Source organism: Phlebotomus papatasi, chromosome 3 (assembly GCF_024763615.1).
Source record: "Phlebotomus papatasi isolate M1 chromosome 3, Ppap_2.1, whole genome shotgun sequence".
In the NCBI taxonomy this organism is placed as follows: domain Eukaryota; kingdom Metazoa; phylum Arthropoda; class Insecta; order Diptera; family Psychodidae; genus Phlebotomus; species Phlebotomus papatasi.
This window is the reverse complement of record NC_077224.1, coordinates 76,303,773-76,327,634: the sequence shown is the minus strand read 5'-3', so window position 1 is coordinate 76,327,634 and position 23,862 is coordinate 76,303,773. Positions and strand designations below refer to the sequence as shown.

The following is a 23,862-nucleotide window of genomic DNA, read 5'->3' as shown; positions in this document are numbered from 1 at the left end:
TCGTGGTGCTCAGAGACTCAACCTCATCGGTGGTGCCAACAACGGCAGCACACAATACGGTGACGCTCCTGATAAGTGCTATTGAATCTTCATACCACCCACCGCCCGTTGCCGCTCGGCGTCGTGTGGCAAACGCTATATTTCATGGCGCGCCGAAACGTGTGCTCTGCAGATCCGTATTAACTCTCAGCTCTCTCATTTTGTGGGCAACCTTCGCAGTTCCATTTGATCAGCCAAAAGAGCTTCTCTCTAAATCAGTCGTTCGAGCGACGTTGTACCGAAAAGACCTGTTCTCTTGCTCTTGTCCACATTCGAGTTTCAGTGTTCGCAGTGTCCTCAGTCGAGGAGGTTCTTCCCATAGTACTTTGTTGATACCCAAGTGATTTGCTATTGTGAATATAACAAACGCGAGATTTTTCGTGCTGCATTTTGATTGTGGAAGACACCCTTCGAGATATCAACCCTCGTGGATATTTTTCACCCTCGATTTCAACTTGGAGTTGTGGTGAGGAATTTCAAGTGTTTCCTGTATGAATGAAAATCTAAGAAATTCCAAGTGGCAGGAGATCTTAATTCGAATTAATTCAGGATTCGATGTTCGATGTTGGTGAAAAAAAAAGTCATTAATCACTTGATGGGATGAAGGTGGAGGGAATTCCTCCGGATCACAGTTTTCTGGCCTTCGGATCAAAAAAAAAAAAAGAAAAAGAATTGGGAGAGGGAGTGAAAGAAAAATGTGACCACGGGGAATATTGTCGAGGAAAAAAAAAGCTTATATACAAGAATTTTACTTTAATAATTCATGGACTTTTGTTCTGATACACCCATGTTAATTACAACAATTTTCATCCGAGTGCTTGGTGTACTTTCTTGTGGATTTTGCTTGTAGCATGAAAAATTCAGGGAAGTTTCTGGCCCACACAGGAGTTCACCCTTCGTATCAATTAGTCGCCCTAATCATGACACCATCTCACCTCGGCTCATTTCACCTTTTACCACCTCACGCTCCCCTGCAATTCCGCCAATGTGCCTTATCACAATTCCACCCACCCTCATTCTAACTTCTTCCACGCCAACACAAAAAAACACCACTATTTCCAACCCTCAAAAAAAGCGAATCCCACCCATAAATTTCTCGAGGGGGTCGCAAAGTGACTAAAAAAGGTCTCCTGCCTAAGAGAAGGAAAAAAAAATCCTAAAGATATGAAAGGAAAGTTTAAATGAAAGTACATTTGAAAGTGCAGAAAAACCTCAGGAAATTGTTTAAACAAAAAAAAAAACAACTTTAAAATAGTTTATTCTTTTAAAACAAAAACAGTCGTGAAATTATAAAAAATAAGATTCTTCTTAAGATGTTCTCTTTGATTTGCAAACCAAAGATCACAGAGCAAAATATAATAAAATAAGATCTTCGATAAATCCCACAAATTTGAAAAGGATCTTATATTTTTATTGGAAAGAGTTTGGATACTTATACCCTCAACAGACTTAGGTCTTTGACACACTTAGGACTTAAACCGAGAAACGGCTTAGTGGAAAATGATAGAAATGTGGTTTAACCATTATTTCTAATATAATTACGCTAAGCCGTCTCTCGGCTAATCCTCAAGTTTGTCAAGGCCTTTACGGCTTAAGCCGAGAGATGGCTTAGTGGGAAACTGATGGGAATCATTAATCATTAGCCGTTTTTCGGCTTAAGCCGTAGATATGTCCACTACATTACAGTCAGTTTCTGCACTATTTTAGTGCTATACATATAACCCTTTTAAAACCAAATCTTTTTATTTAGAAATTTTAAAAACAAATTAAATTTAAAAAAAAATAGCCCAATAAAACAATAATGGAGTTAAAGAGCAACAATTTGCAGACCGCTCAAAAATTGTCAATTATTCTATCATGGCTCTGGCACACCCTTTAGATCAGGACAATTTCATTAAGTCAAAATTCACATCCCTTTCTTTCTTAAAAGCTTTGCTTTGCATATGTCTATCCTACATTTTCGCACTCTTTTTCTTCTTCTTTTGAACATCACAGCAAATTAAATATAATTCAGTAAAATTTTTAGTCCGACAGAGTGGAATAGACTAATACAAGTCCTTTGAGAAAAAAAGGGACGCGAATTTTTATTTTATGAAATTTGACCGATCTAAAAGGTGTGCGGGAGGCATTAGAATAAAGTTTCAACTATTTTCTTTTTAATTTTTTCCTTATGTATAAAATATTCAAAATCGTGTTTTAAAAAATAGATTTATAACAAATACTGAAACGGCGATGGCCACATCAAAATTAGGCAACTATTAACACAAACCATAAACGAATATAGAATTTTTTTTAATTAATATTTTTGATAGTACTTTGTTTAATTTGATCAATTAAAAAATCAAATTTTGTCAAACAAATTTGTAAATTTAGTGCTTATGACTCCGGCACACCTTTAAGATCGGGAAAATTTCATGAAGTCGAAATTCGAATCCCTTTCTTTCTCACATGCTTTGCATATGTCTATCTCATTCTATCGCACTCTTCTTCTTCTTCTTTTAAACATCACACCAAATTCAATCCAATTAGCTCAATCGAATTTGGTATGCGAAAGAATGAGATAGTCATATGCAAGACATGTGAGAAAAAAAGGGATGCGAATTTCGACTTCATGAAATTTTCCTGATCTAAAAGGTGTGTCAGAGCCATTAGAAAAAGAATGTTTTTGGTAGAAGAAATTTATGGAAAAGGGTGGACATGACTATCATAACATCTGTAGTTTTACAAAAATTGATTTCGGAAGAAATTTATACTTTCCAAGACGTACTTTTCAAATGTGATTGAATATGCCTCTCAATTAAACCTAAATCGATTTTTTGTGATAGTCGCAAGAAGAAAAAGAGTGCAACACAAGCAACTGGCAAGTTCGCCTTTTTATATGGAGCTATTTGAAGCCAATTCCTAAATTGATCTCGGACACAGCTCACAGTGCTCCAAGGAAAAAATTTATTTAAACAAAAATTTAGTATATTTATCCCTCCATACGGAAAGGTATCTTATAATACGGAAAAACTTCTCACTTTTTAAATATTTAGCATAACGATCACGAGTGCAGAAAAATTCCCATACGCATTTGTATGTAAAAGTAAGAAATTGGCTTCAACTTTGAAGGCCACTCGCCGGGGACTAGGTGCAACATAATACTTCTGAGAAAGAAAAGGACAGAAATTTTGGTTTTCTTGATCTAAAACGTGTGCTCAAGATCAAAAATTAAATATTTTTGTAACAGATTCTGCTTTTTGATCAAAATAGAGGCTTTATTTGGCAATAGAAGTTAAAAAAAAACATTAAGGATTATATTTCATATCTTACAAAAAAGCTTTCATTTAGTTTTGATAGATTTCTTGTGAAATTTCATGGTAACTAACCGTTAGAAAATGAAAATGTAATCATTTTCTGTGTGAAAAGTCTACTCATTTAAAAAAAAAATCCCTAGATTTCCCAAGAAATGAAATAGCGACAGAGTTAATTTCCCAGAAAAGAAACTCCCACACTGAATCACTTCTAATTTCCTCCCGAATTTTCCAAATAAATTTTCCTACATTTTCTTGGCTGATACACCGTGTTTCCACATCACGACAAAATCACCCACCGTCGCGTGGAATTACACCCTGGTATTCCGCTCATCCCCCAAACCACCCCCGGAAAATCACACTTGGGCCCCTCGCATCCGTCGCCGCAAATTTTCCCTCCCTTCGCGCGCCACAGAGTAATAGCCCCATTTATCAGAGCACTCTCACACACGCACGAGGCGAAAAGCTCTGGCAGTGCACACGCTCATCAGCAGAATAATCCAGAGACCGTCATGAGTGGGTCCCACAAGATCCAGCACCCTCAGCACCCATCACCCAACCCATTGAGTTTGCAAGCGTCAGAGAACACAAAAAAATGCCACGCCAGTTCGCTACTCGTCACCACTCCAGTCTCACCATCCCCCATAGCACCCAAACCATTCCGGCCAACTATAAAATATAATGTGTGTCGCTCAGTGGAGTGACGACGCCACCAGCCAGCGATTGAATCTCTGGGTCGGGGTGCAGTGGGAAAAAGGGCGAACAAGGGGTGAATAAGTGGTGTGTGGAAAAAAATCCCTAAGGCAATGGTTCTCAAACTCAGGGACTCAGTAAGGGGGTCATAAAAAATAGTAATTTTGAAGACAGACGATTAAGAAAAGTACATTCACGGACGAAAATTCCTAGACCAGACTTTAACCCTTTAAGGACGATTGGGTCACCGGTGTCCCATAATGAAAATAATTTTTCATGACTACCTAAAACTACTTTTTCCTAATGTTTGTACGTAATTGCAAAATAGAAGGTTGAATGAATCTAGGATATTTTTTGGAAGTCTCCAGCTATTCGCCATATAGTAAATTTTTTAAGCTCAAAAATAACGAATTTTTAAATTCTCATAATGAAAATTAATTTTAAATATTTTTTATACTTCCAATTTTTTTTAAGCAATACCATTTTAGGAAAAGAAACTACAATATTCAAACATAATATTTTTCATTAGATTGAAAATTATCATTCATTAGTACTGTCAGAAAAATTACTTAAATTTTTAGGCTATTTTTGTCCCTATCGTTCATAGAGACAAAAAATACACCAAATCAGATCACTGTTGGCTTTTCGAAGGCCAGATATAAAACTTTTTACTAGTTTTCTACAATAGTTTCATTTTTATTGCTGATTTTCGATCCACGAAAACTGTCTCGTCGTTAAAGGGTTTAGGACGATTGGGTTACCGGTGACCCAATAATGAAATTTTTCCTACGGCCTTCTGAACATTTGTTTTGCTCCAACAAATCAGAAAAGTGATTTTTTCTGAACCCCAATTTTTGACCCTCTCGTCCTTAAAGAGTTAAAGGTAGCATCATATTAACAGTCAAAGTCTTTCCGCCCCCATTCAAACTTTCCCACATTTACGTATTTTATCGAAATTATTATTACATAAAAAATACACAGAAAATATACTTCGTATAACTGTTTGTAAATATTTGCGAATTACTATTGGGCACTTACGAAATGCTCGTAAATCGTATAACCCACAAAAAAGTTCGTAAAAGTTTGTACTTTTTCATCGTTCGTAATATGATCATTTGACGAACATTTTTTGTTCTTTCACAAATGTTTGTTCGTAGATGTTTGTAAACACACAGAAAAATGTTTGTAAAATTTTGTTATTCGTTCATAAAAAGTTTTATCAGACAAACAAAAAGTGTACAAATAAATGTTTGTAAAAAAAAATGCTCGTCAAGTGCTCATGTTACGAACCTTACGAACAATGTTTTTGTAAAAAGTTTAAACTTTTACGAACTTTCTGTGTATTATATTACTAGTAGCAATTCACAAACATTTATAAACAATTTTGAGAAATTTTTTTCTGTGAAAACTAAAGAATATAATACGTTAAAAACAAAAAACAGATGATCGTAATTAATGTCGCGTATAATCTGTATAATTTTTATACTTAAGTGCTCCTCCCAAAAGTATTATTGACATTCCTTGCAATATTACCATTTCAAAATGCGATTGGTTAAATAGATTTTCCCAGAATGGTGCCATCAATTTTGACCCAATTACAAAATTGTCATAAAAAAATTAATGAAAGTTTTTAGTGACGTTTTTAAGATTAGGAACATTCATGTATCAAGTAAAATAAATATTTAGTATGTTCAGTTCTTAATTTCAACTGAGAAATGGTAACAAATTGTACCCCGAAATTTGCTGTATATCTACACCGGTCAGGGCACATTCACGCTATTAATCTTACTTTTTGCATTATTCTATTTATAATATTAATAATAATAATGCTGGCACAACATTTCATGAAGGAACAAGGCCTTCCCACAAGGGGATTTCTAGACATGCGTTAATATTTTTTTCTTATACGGGATGGGGTTGTCAGTGCCATGTCCGTGGAATCAAGTGCAGTGAAGCTCACTGGATGCAATCCGAACACCTTTAATGCCAGAAAAATTCCTGGTGGTCTAAAGGGGATTCTATCCCGGGACACTTGCATCATAAAACAAGTGCCCTACCACTTGACCCATTAAGTGCGGATCTATTTACAATAGGTCAGGGATTTTAGAGTTTTGAACTTGAACTACACGGTTTAATACAGCCAATATCCTAGTACTCCTTATAAAACATGAAAAAACTAAAAAATTACAAATAAATACGAAAAAAAAGTTTCATTTGCTATGGCTAAATATACCCCGGTTTCCTCTAAGGCCCAAAACGCATATCCGTCTTGAAGTTTTATCCGTTACCATTACACGAAGTATTTTAAAAGTGAAAAATATCTTTCGTATTATAAGATCGGATTGAGTGTGAATGGATAAATATACTAGATATCTGTTTAAATACATTTTCCCTCAGAGCAATGTGAGCTGAGTCCGAGATCAATTTACGAATTGGTTTCAAAGAGTTCCGTATAAAAAAGTGAACTTGTTAGGGGCTTGGAGAAAACAAACAACTTCGATGATTTCCAAAGATGTTGCGGTTTGTTGCCCTTAATATTCAATCCTAACTTATAATTTTCTCAAAAATCTTGCCTAAAAAAAAGTTATTTAGAAGAAGTTAAATAATGCGTAAACCTTAGGTCTGAAGCCTGTATAAGTCGATACGTCACACTTATTAAAATTTACATAGTTTCTTTAGAAGTCAATTGCGAAAACCTATTTTTCTATTATTTACAATAAAGACCATAACGTTCCAAAATTTTTACTCTCTAAAATTAAAGTTATGCTAGGGTCGGAGGAACACTTGTTCGGCAGGAAACATTTATTAGCAATTTCGTCAAAATATTGAAATTTATTTAATGTGTTTAATAAAATGCAAATCATATGACATTTTTTCATTAATCTATCATTTTCTAAGGGTAGACCATCAAATTTCATATCCCATATGGTACAAAATAGGATGCCAATAGGTCATCATGATGCGATTACTTAAAGTGCCATTAGGTGTTTCTTCAACCATAATCATCATCATCGTTAAAATTCTGTTCTCAAAATGCTGTAGGGTAAAAGTAACACCTATTGACACTTTAAGAACTCATATCAGGACCTATTGACACCCCACTCTGTACCATTTGGAATACGAAATTTCAAAACTTATCCTTATCGAAAAACAGATTCATGAAAAAACGCCATATTACTTACATTTTACTAGATACATTAAGGGCAGAATCACATTGACAGTAAAATGCTCACCGTCACCGTCAAATCCCTCACCGTATTTCGTTAATTTACTCATTTTCATTGCAATTTTTACGCAAATTTTCCATTACGATATTACCTTGTCTCATACTCGGTGGCACTAGGTGAAAATAGTATAAAAAATTGAATAAATAAAGCGAAAATGCGATAAACGGTGAGCAAAAAAACTGTGCGAAAAACTGTAGCAAAAAATCCTACAGTTTTTTTTTGCTTACCGTTTATCGCATTTTCGCTTTATTTATTTAATTTTCTTAAACTATTTTCACCTAGTGCCACCGAGTATGAGACAAGGTAATATCGTAATGGAAAATTTGCGTAAGAATTGCAATGAAAATGCGTAAATTAACGAAATACGGTGAGGGCTTTGACGGTGACGGTGAGCATTTTACTGTCAATGTGATTCTGCCCTAAATAAATTTCAACATTTTGCTAAAAGTGTCAATAGGGGTTTCTTGTGGAAGAGGTGTTCATTCGTCCCTAATTCAATTGGCTGGGGCAGTTTTGAGCAAAAAAAATACAAAGTTAAGAAATTGATAAAAAAAACTCTATATTTAAATTCTCACTTTCTTTTCGATTGTAAGATTTTCAACATAATAATTTTTAAAAATCCATGTGCTAAATATTTCGATTAGGGAACCTCTTAAAAATGTTGAGAACCTTTGGTGCTATATATTGTGGTTGATTTTCATCGTATCTCGCGTGTATGTTTGTTTTTTTGCACGGAATATCACATGATCTGTCCCATTCCGTGTGCACTCAAAGCCCACCCTTTGCTAGAATATTCACCCACGTGCATTTTCCATCGACTGAGCGTGAGGAAAAATCTCGTGGGGACTTTTTTTTCTACACCTACCTCTCTGTGCCACCCCTCAATTGTCCATTTGCACATGGAGCCCCCCAATCCCATTTATTGCAAGAGTCCGCGAGGCGCGAGCCATTTGCGCGAAGTGGACGATAATTGCGGGGTGGTGATTCAGTGTGGCGTTCCGGAATTACAGTGTTTTATGAAATCATGAGAAATTTAATCGGCTAATTGGATGGACACGCCAGTCCGATATGTAATTGCACCACACTGTAACAAATAAAGGAAAACTCACCCTTTTGCGGATCAGACACCTACAATCGATTGGTTTGACGCCCCAGAGACCTTTACACACCTTAACGTATTCTTTATACAATATAAAGCCTATGTATGATTAGATAGCTCTTTTACAACGTAAGATTGTTAAAGAACAATGGCAAAGTAAACTTTTCTGAACGCTTGAACAAGTGTGTGATTTCTAGTAATCACAAAACTTTAATCCGTTTAGCTTAACAAAAATTACACCATACCAAATACAGATCTAGAATTTTTAAGTATTTTCGCAAAATCAGCTTTTAGAAACATGACTCGAAAAGTACATTTTCCTTCGGGATGGTGAAAAATTGTTTTAGCAATGTTGTAGAACGATAAGTTTTCTCTTAAGAATATGTTGACAATAATAAATATCTCAGGTCTTTTAAGAGCTCGTAAAAAATCCAAATATGAGATTGAGATTACACTTTTCATATTTTTGTAGATTTATACGATAAACTTTGGAATTCCGGACAACGTGAAAATTCGGACAAACCAACATTTTAAATATTATACAGGGGAAATTGCAGTACTTTCAGATGACTCAAACTTCGGACAACTTATTCTTAATGAATACATTTTAATAGCTGCACCTATGTATTCCATTACCTGAATAGATTCATGTGCCAAATTCATTAACAACATGGAAATAACTTCGAATTGTTCGAAGCTTGAGTTGTCCGAAGGTACCGTACTTCTCCTCGAGTAATTTTCTAAAATTCGGACAGCGCTGAAAGTCGGAGTATGAAAAGAGGCTTCAGCACATAAATAAATACATATGAAATTCAGTTGTTCCTTAATTGTTCACCTTTACAAATTTTACGCTTATTAATTTTTGTAATCAATTAGGGTAAGTGTGCCAAATTCCGGACAGCTTGCAATATCGACCACCTTTTTTGTTCCTTGAATGTCCATGAACTTTTAGATTTTACGTATTCTAGAGATTATACTATGCAAAAGAATAACAAAAAATGTAGCTTCGACAAACGAGATGACGTGAAAAAGATATTGGAAGAATTCCCGAAGGGCAAGGAACTATGAGAATGAAGGTGGCCGAAATAGGGCACCAAAGCTATGTCTATATTTTTATTCAATTTATTATGTATTAAGAATGATTTTAGAGTAAATAAAGACGGTAAACTCTTTACAAGGTTCCAAGCAACACTCTTTCAGAAGAAAGAATAGAAAAAAATCAATTTGTATTTAAAATATTACATTTCAAACTTGAGACTTTGACGCTTGCATGCAACTATGCCGAAATTTGGCACACTTACCCTATTAAAAAATTTTCCGAATTAGATTTTCTCGGGATTACGCTTTATCCGGTATTTCAAATTTGAACCTATTAAAAATCATAAAAAATTGAAAGTTTTTATACTAATATTTTCTCTAAATAAAATGACGAAGGATGAAAACGTAATTATCTTTTTTAACGTTTATTTTTTTTTCTTTTTCAGGTACATCAACTTTCAAGTAAATTACCGTCTCAATTAATGACTTTGTGAAAATAACTTCATCAATTGATGTGTCTGTGAAATATCCTGGAAAACTTCGCCAAACCCTTAGACAATTAATCAGTTTGAAGTGTAAATTCTGCTGTGCAGGAAATTGTAGAATTGTGTGGAGTGTGATTGTTTTGGTAAAAGTGCCAAGAAAATTATGAACAGTTGAGCAAATAGTTGTTCTTGAGCGTCCCTTGAGAAAATGACAGCCAAACGTGAAAAGGACTACGGAACGAAAACAAGTAGCAAAACAGGATCAGGTAATTAATATATATGAGAAAATTGGCTTCGAGGATTAACCTCCTTCTTGGGATACATTCTCGGGAAGATTTTCTCTGTGCATGGGGAACATTTTACCAATAATACTGAGATGTCGGAGAATCATGGATTATGGCCAAATTTCTTACCCATTTATGGGAATTTATTGTTGACTATTTGTCGTCAATGGATTCAGTGATATTTCCATGGGGATGTCTTGGCCACATGGACAATTTGTTTAGCTTCCCGGATATCCAAAGAAATGCTTTCCGAGAAGTATTTGTGTTTCAGGAAATAACATTCCATCAGGATTAATAAAAGCTATGCTCACTTCACTCATTTATACCCCATTTATATGGTATACATGTACATATCGATGGCTCAGAATACAAAACGAATAAGTCGCGAATAGCCAACTTTACAGGAGAGCAATTTTAATCTGAGATTTTACATGCTGAGTATAGGATTTTTAGGATTTGAAACCCCTATAACTTTGGAAATAATTGACTTTCCGGTATATATAATATCCACAAGGAAGGTGTGAAGGAGTACCTGAAAATCGAAAAAAAAAATTTTGCAAAAAATCGACTTATTCGACTTATATTCTGACAAGTCGATATATGTGGAATGTTTCAAAGACTTTCTAAAATACGATGAAATAGCCACTCCTTTCTTTTTTAGAAATAATAGCACAAATTTTTTTTTCAAATAAAAATAAACAAATTACATAGAAGTAAAAGAAACCACGACTGGAAGAAATATGTATCTATTTATATTTTCTTGTAACCCACAACCCACCCCTTTCATTTGTTCAGAAAGATGAGCAGAAAAGGCATGTGTCTCGTCCTCATTTTTTTCAACCAACCTCCGCAGTCCGTTTCTGACTCTTTGCCATTGCCACTGCCGCGGCGGGATAATTTTAATAATTTTGCATAAAAAGGCCACAAAAAGCAAAGGGATATATTTTTTTAATGTTGCTTTCAAGAGAGAATTTACAAGAGAGGGTGAGGTAAAGCGTTCTTTTTTTTTTGTATTCAGGACTGTCTATACAAAAAGAATCTTCCCTTTTAGACACTCGAAAGTCGAAAATGTTAACACAAATCTAAAAGCCACTAGAATTAGGCAAAGGCTTAAAATTAAACAGTGATGACTCAAAAAAGCATAAATTCCCATTTGCTGCATTTTAATGACGCACAAGAATTTAATTAATATCGAAAGGAAAGGCAAAGTATCTCAGCTTCGATATTCGAGCTTTCGATTTAAAGGTTAGGGTAAGTTCGCCAAATTTCGGCATAGTTGCATGCAAGCGTCAGAGTCTCAAGTCTGAAATATAATATTTTAAATACAAATTGATTTTTTTCTATTCTTTCTTCTGAAAGAGTGTTGCTTGGAACCTTGTAAAGAGTTTACCATCTTTATTTACTCTAAAATAATTCTAAATACATTTTAAAATTAATAAAAATATAGACATAGCTTTGGTGCCCTATTTCGACCACCTTCATTCTCATAGTTCCTTGTCCTTCGGGAATTCTTCCAATATCTTTTTCACGTCATCTCGTTTGTCGAAACTACATTTTTAGTTCCTCTTTTGCATTGTATAATCTCTAGAGTACATAAAATCTAAAAGTTCATGGAAATTCGAGCAACAGAACAGGTGGCCGAAATTGCAAGCTGTCCGGAATTTGGCACACTTACCCTATTCCTATTTAACTTCAAAATTTACTTAGAATAAAATTACAATTTAATTTTGAATTTAAAATATTTTTTCGGTTCATAACCAGTTACTAAACAATAACTAGTTGGAACAGATTTACACATATCGTAGATTCCAATACCTTTCCAACGAACCCAAACATGCCTAAATCGCTTCATAAATACACTTTCTAGAGTTTTGTTAACCTTTGAACTTGAAACCCTGTTATTAAGAATGATTCAAAAACATTTCTTTTAATGACTTACACAGCTCAATAAAAGCTAGCCATTTCTAACCCAGAACATATTCTTACATGACTGAAATATAACCTGAGAAAGAGCTTTTCCACCGTATTACTCTGCATTTATCTATCTATCTAATATCAGCACAGACAACGAATATTCAAAAATTAAGATTACACGATATTTCTCTGAAAACATAGGGGAGACCGGGGTAGCTCAGCCAAAGATAGTATTAGATAGTGAGATGTTATAGTTTGTCTTAGAAGGAATATTGAGAAAATCTTTATTTATTAGAAGTAAACTCCTCCCTTACTTTTTCTTGAAATATTTATCAGTCTGATACAAACATTTTTTACAAATTATACGGAATTACGAATATCATTTGCTGGCCAATTCTGCCCCAGTCTCTCTCATATTTTCTGAGGTGGGAAAAACATCATGTTAACGATTCTGTGGGCCAGAGGTGAGCAAGAATCGTTTGAAACAGAACAAACGTCAAATGAAAATTACACGTCAATGGTTAACCCTTTAAGGACGAGAAGGTCAAAAATTGAGGGCCAGAAGAAATAACTTTTTTCTAACTTTTTAGAGCAAAATACAACTTTAGAAGGCCGTAGGAAGAGTTTCATTTTTGGGTCACCGGTGACCCAATCGTCCTTAACTTTTTCGTCTCTTTTGGGACTGTCGTACCCAAAGCATCATATGAATGTTCTGTGAAAAACAATGTTTTTTAATTATTCAGAACTGATAAAAATCCGATTCTTGTGGATGATTACAAACTATAAGGATGTCCAAATGTAAGATATTTTTTGTAAGACCTCAATTAATTCCTGAACTTAGATATTTTTGATTAAAAATTGTGAAATTGGCTTGCAGCATATGCTGCGGTCCGGAATGAATTAAAGGATTAAAACGATACTTGGACAAACTTATTTTGACGTTTGTTCGGTTTCAAACGTTTCTTGCTCACCCCTGCTGTAGTCATACAGTGGTAACAATTCATGCAGGGATAGTGTCTCTGAATCCTTTAGATCTATCTCTGTCTCTTGTTGGTACAAAAACTATACATTTTATTCAGATATTTTTATGCTTATAACAAAAGATGACACTATTATGCTGATCAGGCTTATGGCTTAAACTGAGAGACGACTTTACGTAGTTTCCCACTAAGCCATCTCTCGGCTTAAGCCGTAAGTCTGTCTAGGGCTTTATTTAGAATGATTTAAGCTCAAAAGTTTTTCTTTTCAAAATTTTTCTTTTTTATATAAAAGTAATTTTCTAAATATAATACCAGAAAAACAAACCAAATTTTGAAGGTTACTTGGCACTTAATGGACTTGATGAACTAAAAAGTGAATCCAAGAACAGACAAAATTTTGGGAAAGTGCTAAGAATCCGAAACCCAAAATCCCGAACGTCAAAATCCCGAAAGCCAAAATCCCGAAAGCCAAAATCCCGAATTCATAAAAATGTCTTAGCTAGTCTCATGATTGCACCCACGCTTGCTAGAGGCAATGGGAAATTTTTTTTGTGTCTTGAGAAATTATTCTATAGGGGAAGTGCTCATAATTTTGGACAGTCTGCATATAAGCATCGATATCCTAAGTTTGAAGTGCGATATTTTCAATACTAATTGACTTTTTTTGTTACTCTCTTTTCAGAAGGATTGTTTAGAAACTTGGCAAACTATTTATCATCTCATTTTTACTAAAATTAGTTTTAATACGTTTAAAAATGAATTGATATGTAGAGGTGAATTTGACTCTTATTTTGGACAACTTGGTTATTAATTTTTACAACTTGTCTGTAAATTTGGACAGATAATCCGCCTCAACAGGATGCCCATTGTTCTTCATTTTATGAACCAATCTTACCAAGTCCTCTTCCTGGTTATGTAAGGGAAACGTGGAATGTCACAAGAAGCCCGGAAACTTTCCATATCATTCATTAAAGTGAGTTGACTTCGGTACTCCAAGTACGTGCGGATTCGCTCATTCCCTGCCCTTTCCGGGAGCCTTTCAAGGCATTTCTCACTGCATCTCTTTCGTAGAGATGATGCTCCTTTGTGTCTCCTGGCATTGGTCCAACCTAGTCATCACAAAAGCTAAAACTTCACGAAATTTCGTGAGAAAAACACCTGTCCAAAATAAGACTCATCACCTCACTGGTGAATGTCTTAAAAAATTTCCCATTTTTCACACGAAAAATATAATTCACAAGGCAAATCTTACTTCAGGTCAAATGTACAAATCATCAGTAACGTGAATCAACACGATATTCAATGAATATTCAATAATATCACTCAAAAACAGCGAACAAACTTTGTTAGTACTTCACCAAAACTAAATAAGACTGAAGTAAGCCACGAAGTTCTGTCATATTTCTCGTAAGCAATTGCTCACACTGAATTTTCAACAAAGCAATTTCAACTCAAATCATATTCAAATTTTAACGTATTTAGTGTTAAAATCTTCCAAAAAGAACAAATATTTAGATAGAATTCATTATTCATCAAATATTGGAATAAAAATCCATCATTTTAATCAATTTATTTTTAGTGTCCAATGTTATCCTCAAAGTGTCCAAAATAAGAAACTGGACAAAATTATGAGCATTTCCCCTACCCTTCATATGATTTCATCCCTTTCAGGATTTTGATCATTCGGAATTTTGGCTTTCGAGATTTTGGCATTCGGGATTTTGGCATTTGGGATTTTGGTTTTCGGGATTTTGACTGGCTTCGGCTAAAAGTTGTTCATCTTAATGTATTATCGAGGAAATTTATATCAGAAAGTCCAAAGTCAAAAGCTTTAAAAAGTCAAAAGCTTTAGAAAATCAGATATTATACGATATTATTATTATAGATCCATCCGAGGAATTCAATAATCCTAATTTGTTTCCATCTCTTTCAAAACTTCTGATGAGCATTTTCCAAAATATTTGTTTATATAAAAGAACATAATAAACTTTAAAAAAAATTAAAAATATATCTATATTGTCTATATTAAAAAAATATGTAGAGGAAATCGGGGCACCACTGAATTTAAGGTAACACCGAACACTGATTTTTATTTCTAAACTACTTCGACTATGACGACCATTTCTTCAATGGAGTGGCATCCCTATAGTACCTATAAATCCATATAGAGGTCTTATCCTCTGAAGTCTAATAAGGTAAAGTAAACTATGTCGACCACTTAACGATAGATTTTGTGAAAAACTTATGTAAAAACAGTTATAATTTGTATTTTTTGATAGGGTTTTCACCTAAAACTATAGAATAGATCTTTTTCTAACTAATTGCGACCTTCATTTAGCCACAATATAATTTAAAATTAGAAAAAAATGAAATGTTTTAAAAATGCGAAGTGTTCCTCTATTCGACCACAAACCACAAAACTATAAAGTAATTAATTTAACTTAGGCTTTTTGTACGCTTCACGGATAACACTTAAAATTAAGAATTCATTAAAATAAAATAGGAAAAACACACTTTTAGGAATTGTTGCAAAATAGAACAATATTTCAGTGAAAAAAGCTTCACTTACTATGATTCGTCGACCGGTCGAATTGTGAAACATTATATTGAAATACACCTTCAATTTTAAGACTCAAAATTAATATTTAACTTAATCATGGAACTAAAAATTGATGCACAGTAACATAAATAAAGTCATTGACTTACGATTAGACTAAAAATTTAAATTTTCTAGTAATCTTTAATGTTCCAAAATCTCGATTAGGAGCTTTTAAAAATGAATTTACGGATTTGAAATTTCCACAATCAAACTCCATTGACCCTTCATAAAACTTTCCTATATTTTTTTAAACGGTTCAGTATGAAACCTCCCCCAATACAGGATATTTTCTTGACTGAATTTCAGAGATTTTTCTCAGATGTTCTGTATGTCTCTTGATTTGGTATCGCAAAACAACTTCATTAATGCAAACAACCACTGTACACCAAACTTTTATTTGGACTCATGGCATATAGAACTTAGAAGTTTAAACTTTACACAAAATTTCCTAAGATTGTTTTTTTTTTTGTAATTTTTAAGTTCCACCACAAGTTGTATAAAGTCAAACTGAACAATAACATTATTATACAGACCTTTTCTTTAAACATTCCACATTTTTGCTAAGACTGTGTACACCATTGCATTTTTCTGGAGTATCTTGCGGCAGTTGAATGTGGAATAATTTTTCAAGTAGTTGGAAAAACTTTCAATATGAAGAGATAATAAAAAAAAACCTCCCACTAATTTCACAACTCAGGAGCGGAAATTGCCAGGAGAAGAAAAAAAAAGTTTGCTAGAGGAAGAAAAGTTCATCCAGTTCAAGTGGACAAACAAATACACTTAACTGTCCCGGAAAGTTGAAGTGGATTTTCCAAGGAGGAGCATGTCCTCAGTTTCACATTTCTTGTACAAATTGGAAATGGGACGCTTCTCTTGAAAATTATTCAAATCATCCCTTGGTCGCGTGCTGGGAATGTGTTTAATTTGCCAAGAGGATGAGGGAGTTTGAAAGTCTGACTGAACTGGGGGAATTGATTACGCGAAATACACGGAACCACCTGTTGCTGAATGGCTCGCAAACTACCCATTTCTTCTATTGTTTGAATCAGAAAGCCTCGTAATTTTTTTTTTTAAATGGAGATTGAAGATTGAGAATGTGTCTTTATGTAAAATTTCAGATCTCAACGCTAATAACAAGGGTGGTTCAGTTGGTACACTACCATCAAATACAGCCTCATCTTCTCCAGCAACTATTGGGTCATCCCCATCATCAGATAACCTTAAGCGCACAAATAAACCTCTAATGGAGAAGCGTCGTCGAGCCAGAATTAATCAGAGTCTAGCTATCCTTAAGGCTCTGATTCTGGAATCCACAAAGAATAACAGCAAGAATTCAGAAGGACAACCAAAGCATACTAAGCTTGAGAAAGCTGACATTCTTGAGCTAACAGTCAGGCACTTCCAGAGACATAGGAATCTTGATAATCCTGGTAAGAAATCATGCCTTCACCCATTTTATGCGAAATAATCCTATAAGAATGTTAGATTTTGGGTAAGATCCTCCCAAAAATGATTTTTATAGAACACAATCGTTAGGAACAATCCACACTCCCAAATCTAATTATCGTATAATTAAGCCACGCCCCCTGCGAATATTGTATATAAAATAAAATTCTATTTACAAATTGGCAATGAGCTTATTATACACTTTGCAATATCCTCTCTGAATTAGAATAAGGAAAAATTCAAGGTAAATTTCAGAGTATTACGGTTGCAAGAATAGAAAGAATAGAAACTATGGTGTAGCAAAATAGCGCCGGAAAATGCATTTTAATCGCCCCAGGTAAAATTCTAATCGAACACGGAATTTTTTTTATACAAAATTATTTCCGTGTAGGGTAAGTGTGCCAAATTTCGGCATAGTTGCATGCAAGCGTCAAAGTCTCAAGTTTGAAATGTAAAATTTTAAATACAAATTGATTTTTTTTATTCTTTCTTCTGAAAGAGTGTTGCTTGGAACCTTGTAAAGAGTTTACCATCTTTGTTTACTCTAAAATCATTCTTAATACATTTTAAAATGAATAAAAATATAGACATAGCTTTGGTGCCCTATTTCGGCCACCTTCATTCTCATAATTCCTTGTCCTTCGAAAATTCTTTCAATAACTTTTTCACGTTATCTCGTTTATCGAAGCTACATTTTTTGTTATTCTTGAAATTGTATAATCTCTAGAGTACGTAAAATCTAAAAATTCATGGAAATTCGAGGAACAAAACAGGTGGCCGAAATTGCAAGCTGGCCGGAATTTGGCACACTTACCCTAAATGATAAATAAGAGAAGTAAGAACATTGCAACTCATCTTACTATATTTCTTAAACTCTATACATTTACACTGGTAAAAATAAAAGGGTCAAATTGACCCTTTTTCAACAAAAATGGATCATATTTAACCCTTTGAAAGGTTCACTTGAATCTTTTTAAATTTTGTAAATGCATATTTATCACGATAGATCGTGTTTTATCGTAAATTTATTACTCTTATCAGGGAGGTGACATTAGTTCTGAAAAATGCGTCCAGTTTTAGTGTAAATATTTTCCTGTTTTCGTACACATTTCACGAGATATCTTCAAAACTACGTAGGTTACCAATTTGGGGTCTTCGGTTGCCTCTTCGCTATTAAATTGGCTTTTATTTTGTATTTGTATTATTTCCTAATTCATTCTATAATGACAGAAAATAGCTAATAAACTCAAAAGTTTTTTCGGCACGCTAGAAACATAGGAAACGTCATGCCCCTGACTCTTATCGTATTAGGTGAGATTCTTAACAATCTCACCTACTATAATCCTAACAAAATTTCATGTCGTCCGATCGACCTCAAATTTGGCCAAAATGTGTTTCAGCACTTCCTGATCACGAATATATATGTGGCTAATTTACGTTCCCGGCCGGCCGGCCGGCCGGCCGGCCGCTCTTTGGAGCTTAATAGCTCCTAAACTAAAAAAGATATCGACTTGCGGTTTTCGGCAAAGGTTATATATCGGGTGAAAATTGCAACTTGGTGCATAGACCCCCCACCCCCCACAACTCCTTCCGCCATTTTGAAGACCCCCCTTTTTTTGTTTTCTCAATAGCTCCGCCCCTATGGCATTCAGCGGACTCAAATTTTAGTATGTTATAGCTGGGCCTTAGAGCTTTCCATAAATACCAAACTTAAGGTCCCCCGACCCCCCTGACCCGAGCTATAAGGGTCCAAAAAAAATTTCTTAAAATGGCCATAACTCCGGTTCTAATTGTCAGAATTTAAAAAGTGAGGGCTTTTTGGAAAGCTCTCGTGAAATGCCACTTCTCCTTCTAACATCGCAAGTTCATAAAACCACCGCTAGGGGCGCTTTTTTTAAAAAGAAAATTTTTAAATCTTAAAAGTTAAATAACTCAAAAATTCCATTGTGCATCGGGCTGAAAATTTAGTATGTTGTAGCCGTTGATTATACCTATCAAACAAAAAAAACCTTAAGTCGATCCATAACCCCTGACCCGAGCTATAAGGGGTCAAAGTTCGAACATTGACCGGCCTCTATCTCCGGTTCTAATTAACATAACGACCTAAATTTTACCTTTTTGGTTTCGTCTCGATGAGCACTTTCAGATGGAAGTTCAAAAAGTCACCACAGGTGGCGCTGTGATAGCGTCAAAATTCATCGAAATTCAAAGTCACTTTTCTCAAAAACGGCATTGTGCAAGTTAATCAAATTTTAGTATGTTGTAGTCCAGTCTAGGACGTTTCCAAAATGGTGCGTATGCGCGCTGTGGTTTCAATAGAACCGGAGATATGAGGGGTCAAAGTTCACGAAATTCAAAAAATCATATCTCCGGTTCTATGTGACCGATTTTGATGAATGAGGGCTTAAACGAAAGATCTCACCAAATGCTACAACTTTCTAGAATATTTGAACTTCGTGGGACCAACACCAGGGGCGCCACAGTCGAAAAACCAATTTCAATATCACATAACCTCAATTATCTCGACTGTCGCTGAACCGATTTTGATGATTACTTCGACATAATTGTAGAGCACATTTGTCTCTACATTTCGTCCATACATCATTTTCCGATCAGACTACGCTATCACTCCGATTTTGCCGTTTAAGTGTGAAAAAATTGATTTTTCCCATAATAACGCTTTGAAATCACTCAGATGCCAATTTGACTGCCTCTACTCCACCAAGACACTTAAAATAGGGTTTTAAATGGAAAGTCCCACAAAATACAACAATTCTTTGATATAGTTGAAGTTCAACAAATGACTACTTGGAGAACTCTGGATGAAAAAACGAGTTAAGAAACAAAAAACCTCGCTTATCTTGGCTTCTGAGTAATCGATGAGTTCAAGTTCTACGGCAAAATTATAGAGAACATTCTGGTCTACATTTCACCCATATAACACTTTTCTGTCAGTTCATCCAAATCCTTGATATTTTGGTTTAAATACAAAATTTGTATAATTTCACGAATTTGATTCAATATAACTGAATGGCGTCTCCCAACTTCAGCTCCAAATCGAATTTGCATGCGCTCCGAGTTAGCTCACGTTAAGAATCTCACCTACATAAGCCGGTTAGGATTATCTGTCCCTTTTTTTCATCTGAGCGAACCCCAAAGATGACTTTTTCATTGTTTTTGTTCGTTTACTCCAGAGTTAAATAGGTGTCAAAACAGTGATCCTTTCAAAGGGTCATCGGTGACCACTTTATTTTAACCAATGTATACTGTATTTAAATATAGTTCAATTTTTTAGCCACGCCCCTTTACTTGTCTCAACCTAATGTCCTAATTTTAATGTTCCGCCCCATAAGATTGTTGAAATTTTGTATAAAGAACTAAAGTTACTTCCAATTAAAAAAATAATCAAAGTACAACAAATATTACACATTCACAAAATAAAACACAAATTAATTCACACACAATCTAATTTACTAGAACCTGCACAAGATAGTAGAACTGTGTTATCACACTTGCATATTAAAATTTTAATATGATTCACATTACTTGTCGCTGGTGAGAGTCCAAATGTGTAATTTGTGTGTTTGACTCATTTTATATTCAAAATTTGATCTATTTGTTGATAAAAAGATAGACTTGGCCCGCAAAATTTGATATAAATTGATTTCTAACATTAATACGAAAAATTAATGCGACTTTCTCTTTAATTTTTTAATGTGAAAAATATTTATGATTTAGGTAAATTTAAACGAATTTTTGCAAGCCAAGTCCACTTCTTTATCAATAAATAGAAAAACCCCAAATATATTAAGTGACTCAAAGACACAAATAACATATTTGGACACTCACAAGCGACAATTAATGCGAATCACATTAAAATTTTAATGTGCAAGTGTGATAACGCCGGAAGACAGGGAGATATAATGAATATTCGAACTAGGACTGCAAAATATGGTACTAAGTCTATTTCAGTCAACTCAATAGCTAATTACAATAGCCTTCCTATAAACTTAAAAAGGAATTCTGAAGAATACACACTAAAGAAATTTAAAAAAAAAAACTGTAATTGAACTTATGTAATTTATATCACACAAATCTAAACAAAATTAAAACTTATGATGAGTTTTGTATAGCCTTAAAATAGGAACAGCATTGTATCTTTAGGCATGAAATAAACTTGAATTGAATTGAATTATAGGAGTTCTAAAAAGTATATTTTGGAAAATGTATGATAAAAAATGACAACATTATCGATCGTTTGCCGAGCTCACAGGAGGCATGGTTTATATTTGTCATGCGGAATTATTTGGCCCCGCCCATGATAAAAATAATTAAAGTAGTTTACTTGGCGGCGCCATAATATTGAAAAACTAATTAAATTCTTTTAACCATTAATTTTTGAAAATGAAATAATTAGGGTGGGGCTTGGAGGATAGTTTGATATTGCCGATTTGCAAAATAAGGATATCTAAAAATAACTTTAACCTTAACTTCCAGCCATAGACAAATACCGCTCAGGGTACACAGATTGTGCTCGGGAAGTGGCTAGATATTTAGCCACTCCCGAACCACCACCACTTCCCAGTGTCCCAACATTGACAGATGCAGGCTCCAAGGCTAGGCTTCTGAGACATCTGGATCAATGCATTGCGGAGATTGACACGGAAATTTGTCCAGTAACTCAGACAAATCCCTTACCAACAGCAACAGGTGATGCTAAGCTGAACAACTACTTTGGATCCATGGAAAGTCTTAAGAAGAAGTAATGGCAATTAAAACCTAGATAGTCTTAGGTCTTTCTAACTAAACCCTAATATTACAGTTCTGATCCCAATACAATGGATTACAGCAGCCAGGATTCTACTAATCCCATTGATTTCAGCAAGAACAGCCGTTATGATCTTCCTGAAGCAGATCGCACGGCTATGCCTGTATTTGCTTCATCTGTCCCACCACGGGATGTAAGTAAATATTTCAAAATTTAAGATTAACTTGTGAAAAACTAAGGAATTGATTTTGAAGATTCAGGATGAGAACAACAACAGGGGAAATCGTCAAACTCCAGATTCCAACTCCGCCCTCAATAACATTGAAGACATGATTGAAACCAACGAAATTGCCACAACATCCGCATATGGAAACTTTCAACCTGGCAAAATTCACCCTGCAACATCTGCCCAGAAACTGATGGCCACCAAAGGACAGAAATTCCCCAAAGGTCCCAATGGGACGACATCACCAATCAATGTGATGCCAATGGCAAATGGAGTTAATCCACTTGGATTGCCCCCTGAGGGAGCTCTAATTCCGCCTGAAGTTGCAGAAAAAGAGGGACATGTAGATTATGTCAAGGTACGAGACTCGAAAGAGATTAAAAAAAGAAATAAACTTTGAGAGATAAAATATTGTATTTTGCAGTCGGAGTCCATGAATGGTCAGTATCATCAGATGAGACTTCCCGATGGACAGATGGTTCTCCTACTTCCTCCGCACTACGTCCAATTGGCTGCCGCTCTTGGACTCAATTCCCAGGCCATGATGGACCCCGCCGCGCTCACAGACTTTGAGAGTCTTATTGAGTTGAACCGGAAGCAGCAACAACTCGTAAGTCAGATAAATTGCTAATTCCTTGAGAATTATACTAATCCAATGCCTTGCAGAACCCAGCTGAAGCTGCCAATATTCCCGAAGCCATCTACTGGGAGCACTATCGAAAGTCCATGAGTCTAGCTCATCAGATCACAGAGAAAGCCTCAATGGGCGATTGCCGTAGTCTCGAAGCTCGATCACCAGTTAAAGTGGCAGATTCCCCACCAACCCTACAACCCCTCTCTGGTCCAGTGAGTGGCAAGGACTACGGGGAAATGGAAGTGGATGATGTGGAAAATATTGAGGATAAAATCCCAATTGCTCTCACCACTTGCAAGGTAATTGAGAAGAATGACGACAAACTCGACGAGAGGAAATCACCGCAGTTTGACCATCAGAATCAGAATAATCAGAATCTTCTCAATGAAAACGTTGAGTCCAGAAGCTCAAATGGAAGTGACGATATGTGGCGACCCTGGTAAACTTCCCAATGTATAAAAAAAATAGCCCAGCAAATTAGTATTTAGCCCGGCATAACCCATAAAATGCTTTAAATATAGTGCAATAAGATTAGAAACAATAATATTATGGATGTTTAATATTTTTAATAAATTAAATTTGCATTGTCTCATGAGGCATATATATATATTGCACTTTACATTTAAATGTGTATCTTGAGATAAATGTGCCAAAAAAAAAGTCAGATGATATTAATGTACACACCCTCAACCAATCACTGAATTCTTTTGTTAAATACAAGAGTTATATTAAAAATATAATTATGTACTTATAAAAAAATGTTTTATTGATTTTTTTTCCTTGAAAATTATGCTATAGGGTAAATGTCCTAATTCAAAACCCTTTCCAAAGTCTTTAACTTTGACAGAAGATTCATCATATTAAGTTAATATTTTTCTGAAGAAAATTACATAAATTTGTTCCTTAACTCTTCTAGAATGTTACTGTTTAGTGAAAATTCTTTAATATAATTTGAAAACTTCTTAAATACAAGGAAAATACACGCATGCAAAATGCTTCTATTGGAAACAAATTAATCCAAATGGAGACAAGGGAAATGTTCTAATTGGAGACAAACAGTGAAAATGAAACCGCGACGAGAATTCTCCTTTCCCATCTGAGACAATAAGAAAATCTGTAGAAAAAAATCATATTTCC

General features: G+C 34.7%; 1 protein-coding gene across 1 annotated transcript; it reads left to right on the top strand.

Annotated features, from left to right (window-relative positions):
• Positions 1–204: 204 nt before the first annotated feature.
• Positions 205–23,484, top strand: LOC129805810 (uncharacterized). The gene is made up of 8 exons (XM_055853988.1): positions 205–505; positions 9,836–10,140; positions 16,770–17,081; positions 21,595–21,859; positions 21,920–22,058; positions 22,120–22,449; positions 22,516–22,701; positions 22,758–23,484. Exons 2-8 carry the CDS (start codon positions 10,083–10,085, stop codon positions 23,166–23,168), a joined length of 1,701 nt encoding a protein of 566 aa, XP_055709963.1. The 5' UTR covers positions 205–505; positions 9,836–10,082; the 3' UTR covers positions 23,169–23,484.
• Positions 23,485–23,862: the final 378 nt, after the last annotated feature.

Bases quoted from the DNA above. Each gene is read 5' to 3' on its own strand.
- LOC129805810 (XM_055853988.1), top strand. From the start codon at position 10,083: ATGACAGCCAAACGTGAAAAGGACTACGGAACGAAAACAAGTAGCAAA. The intron at 22,059-22,119 runs GTAAGTAAATAT...TTGATTTTGAAG, and splicing joins CATCTGTCCCACCACGGGAT to ATTCAGGATGAGAACAACAA. The intron at 22,702-22,757 runs GTAAGTCAGATA...AATGCCTTGCAG, and splicing joins ACCGGAAGCAGCAACAACTC to AACCCAGCTGAAGCTGCCAA.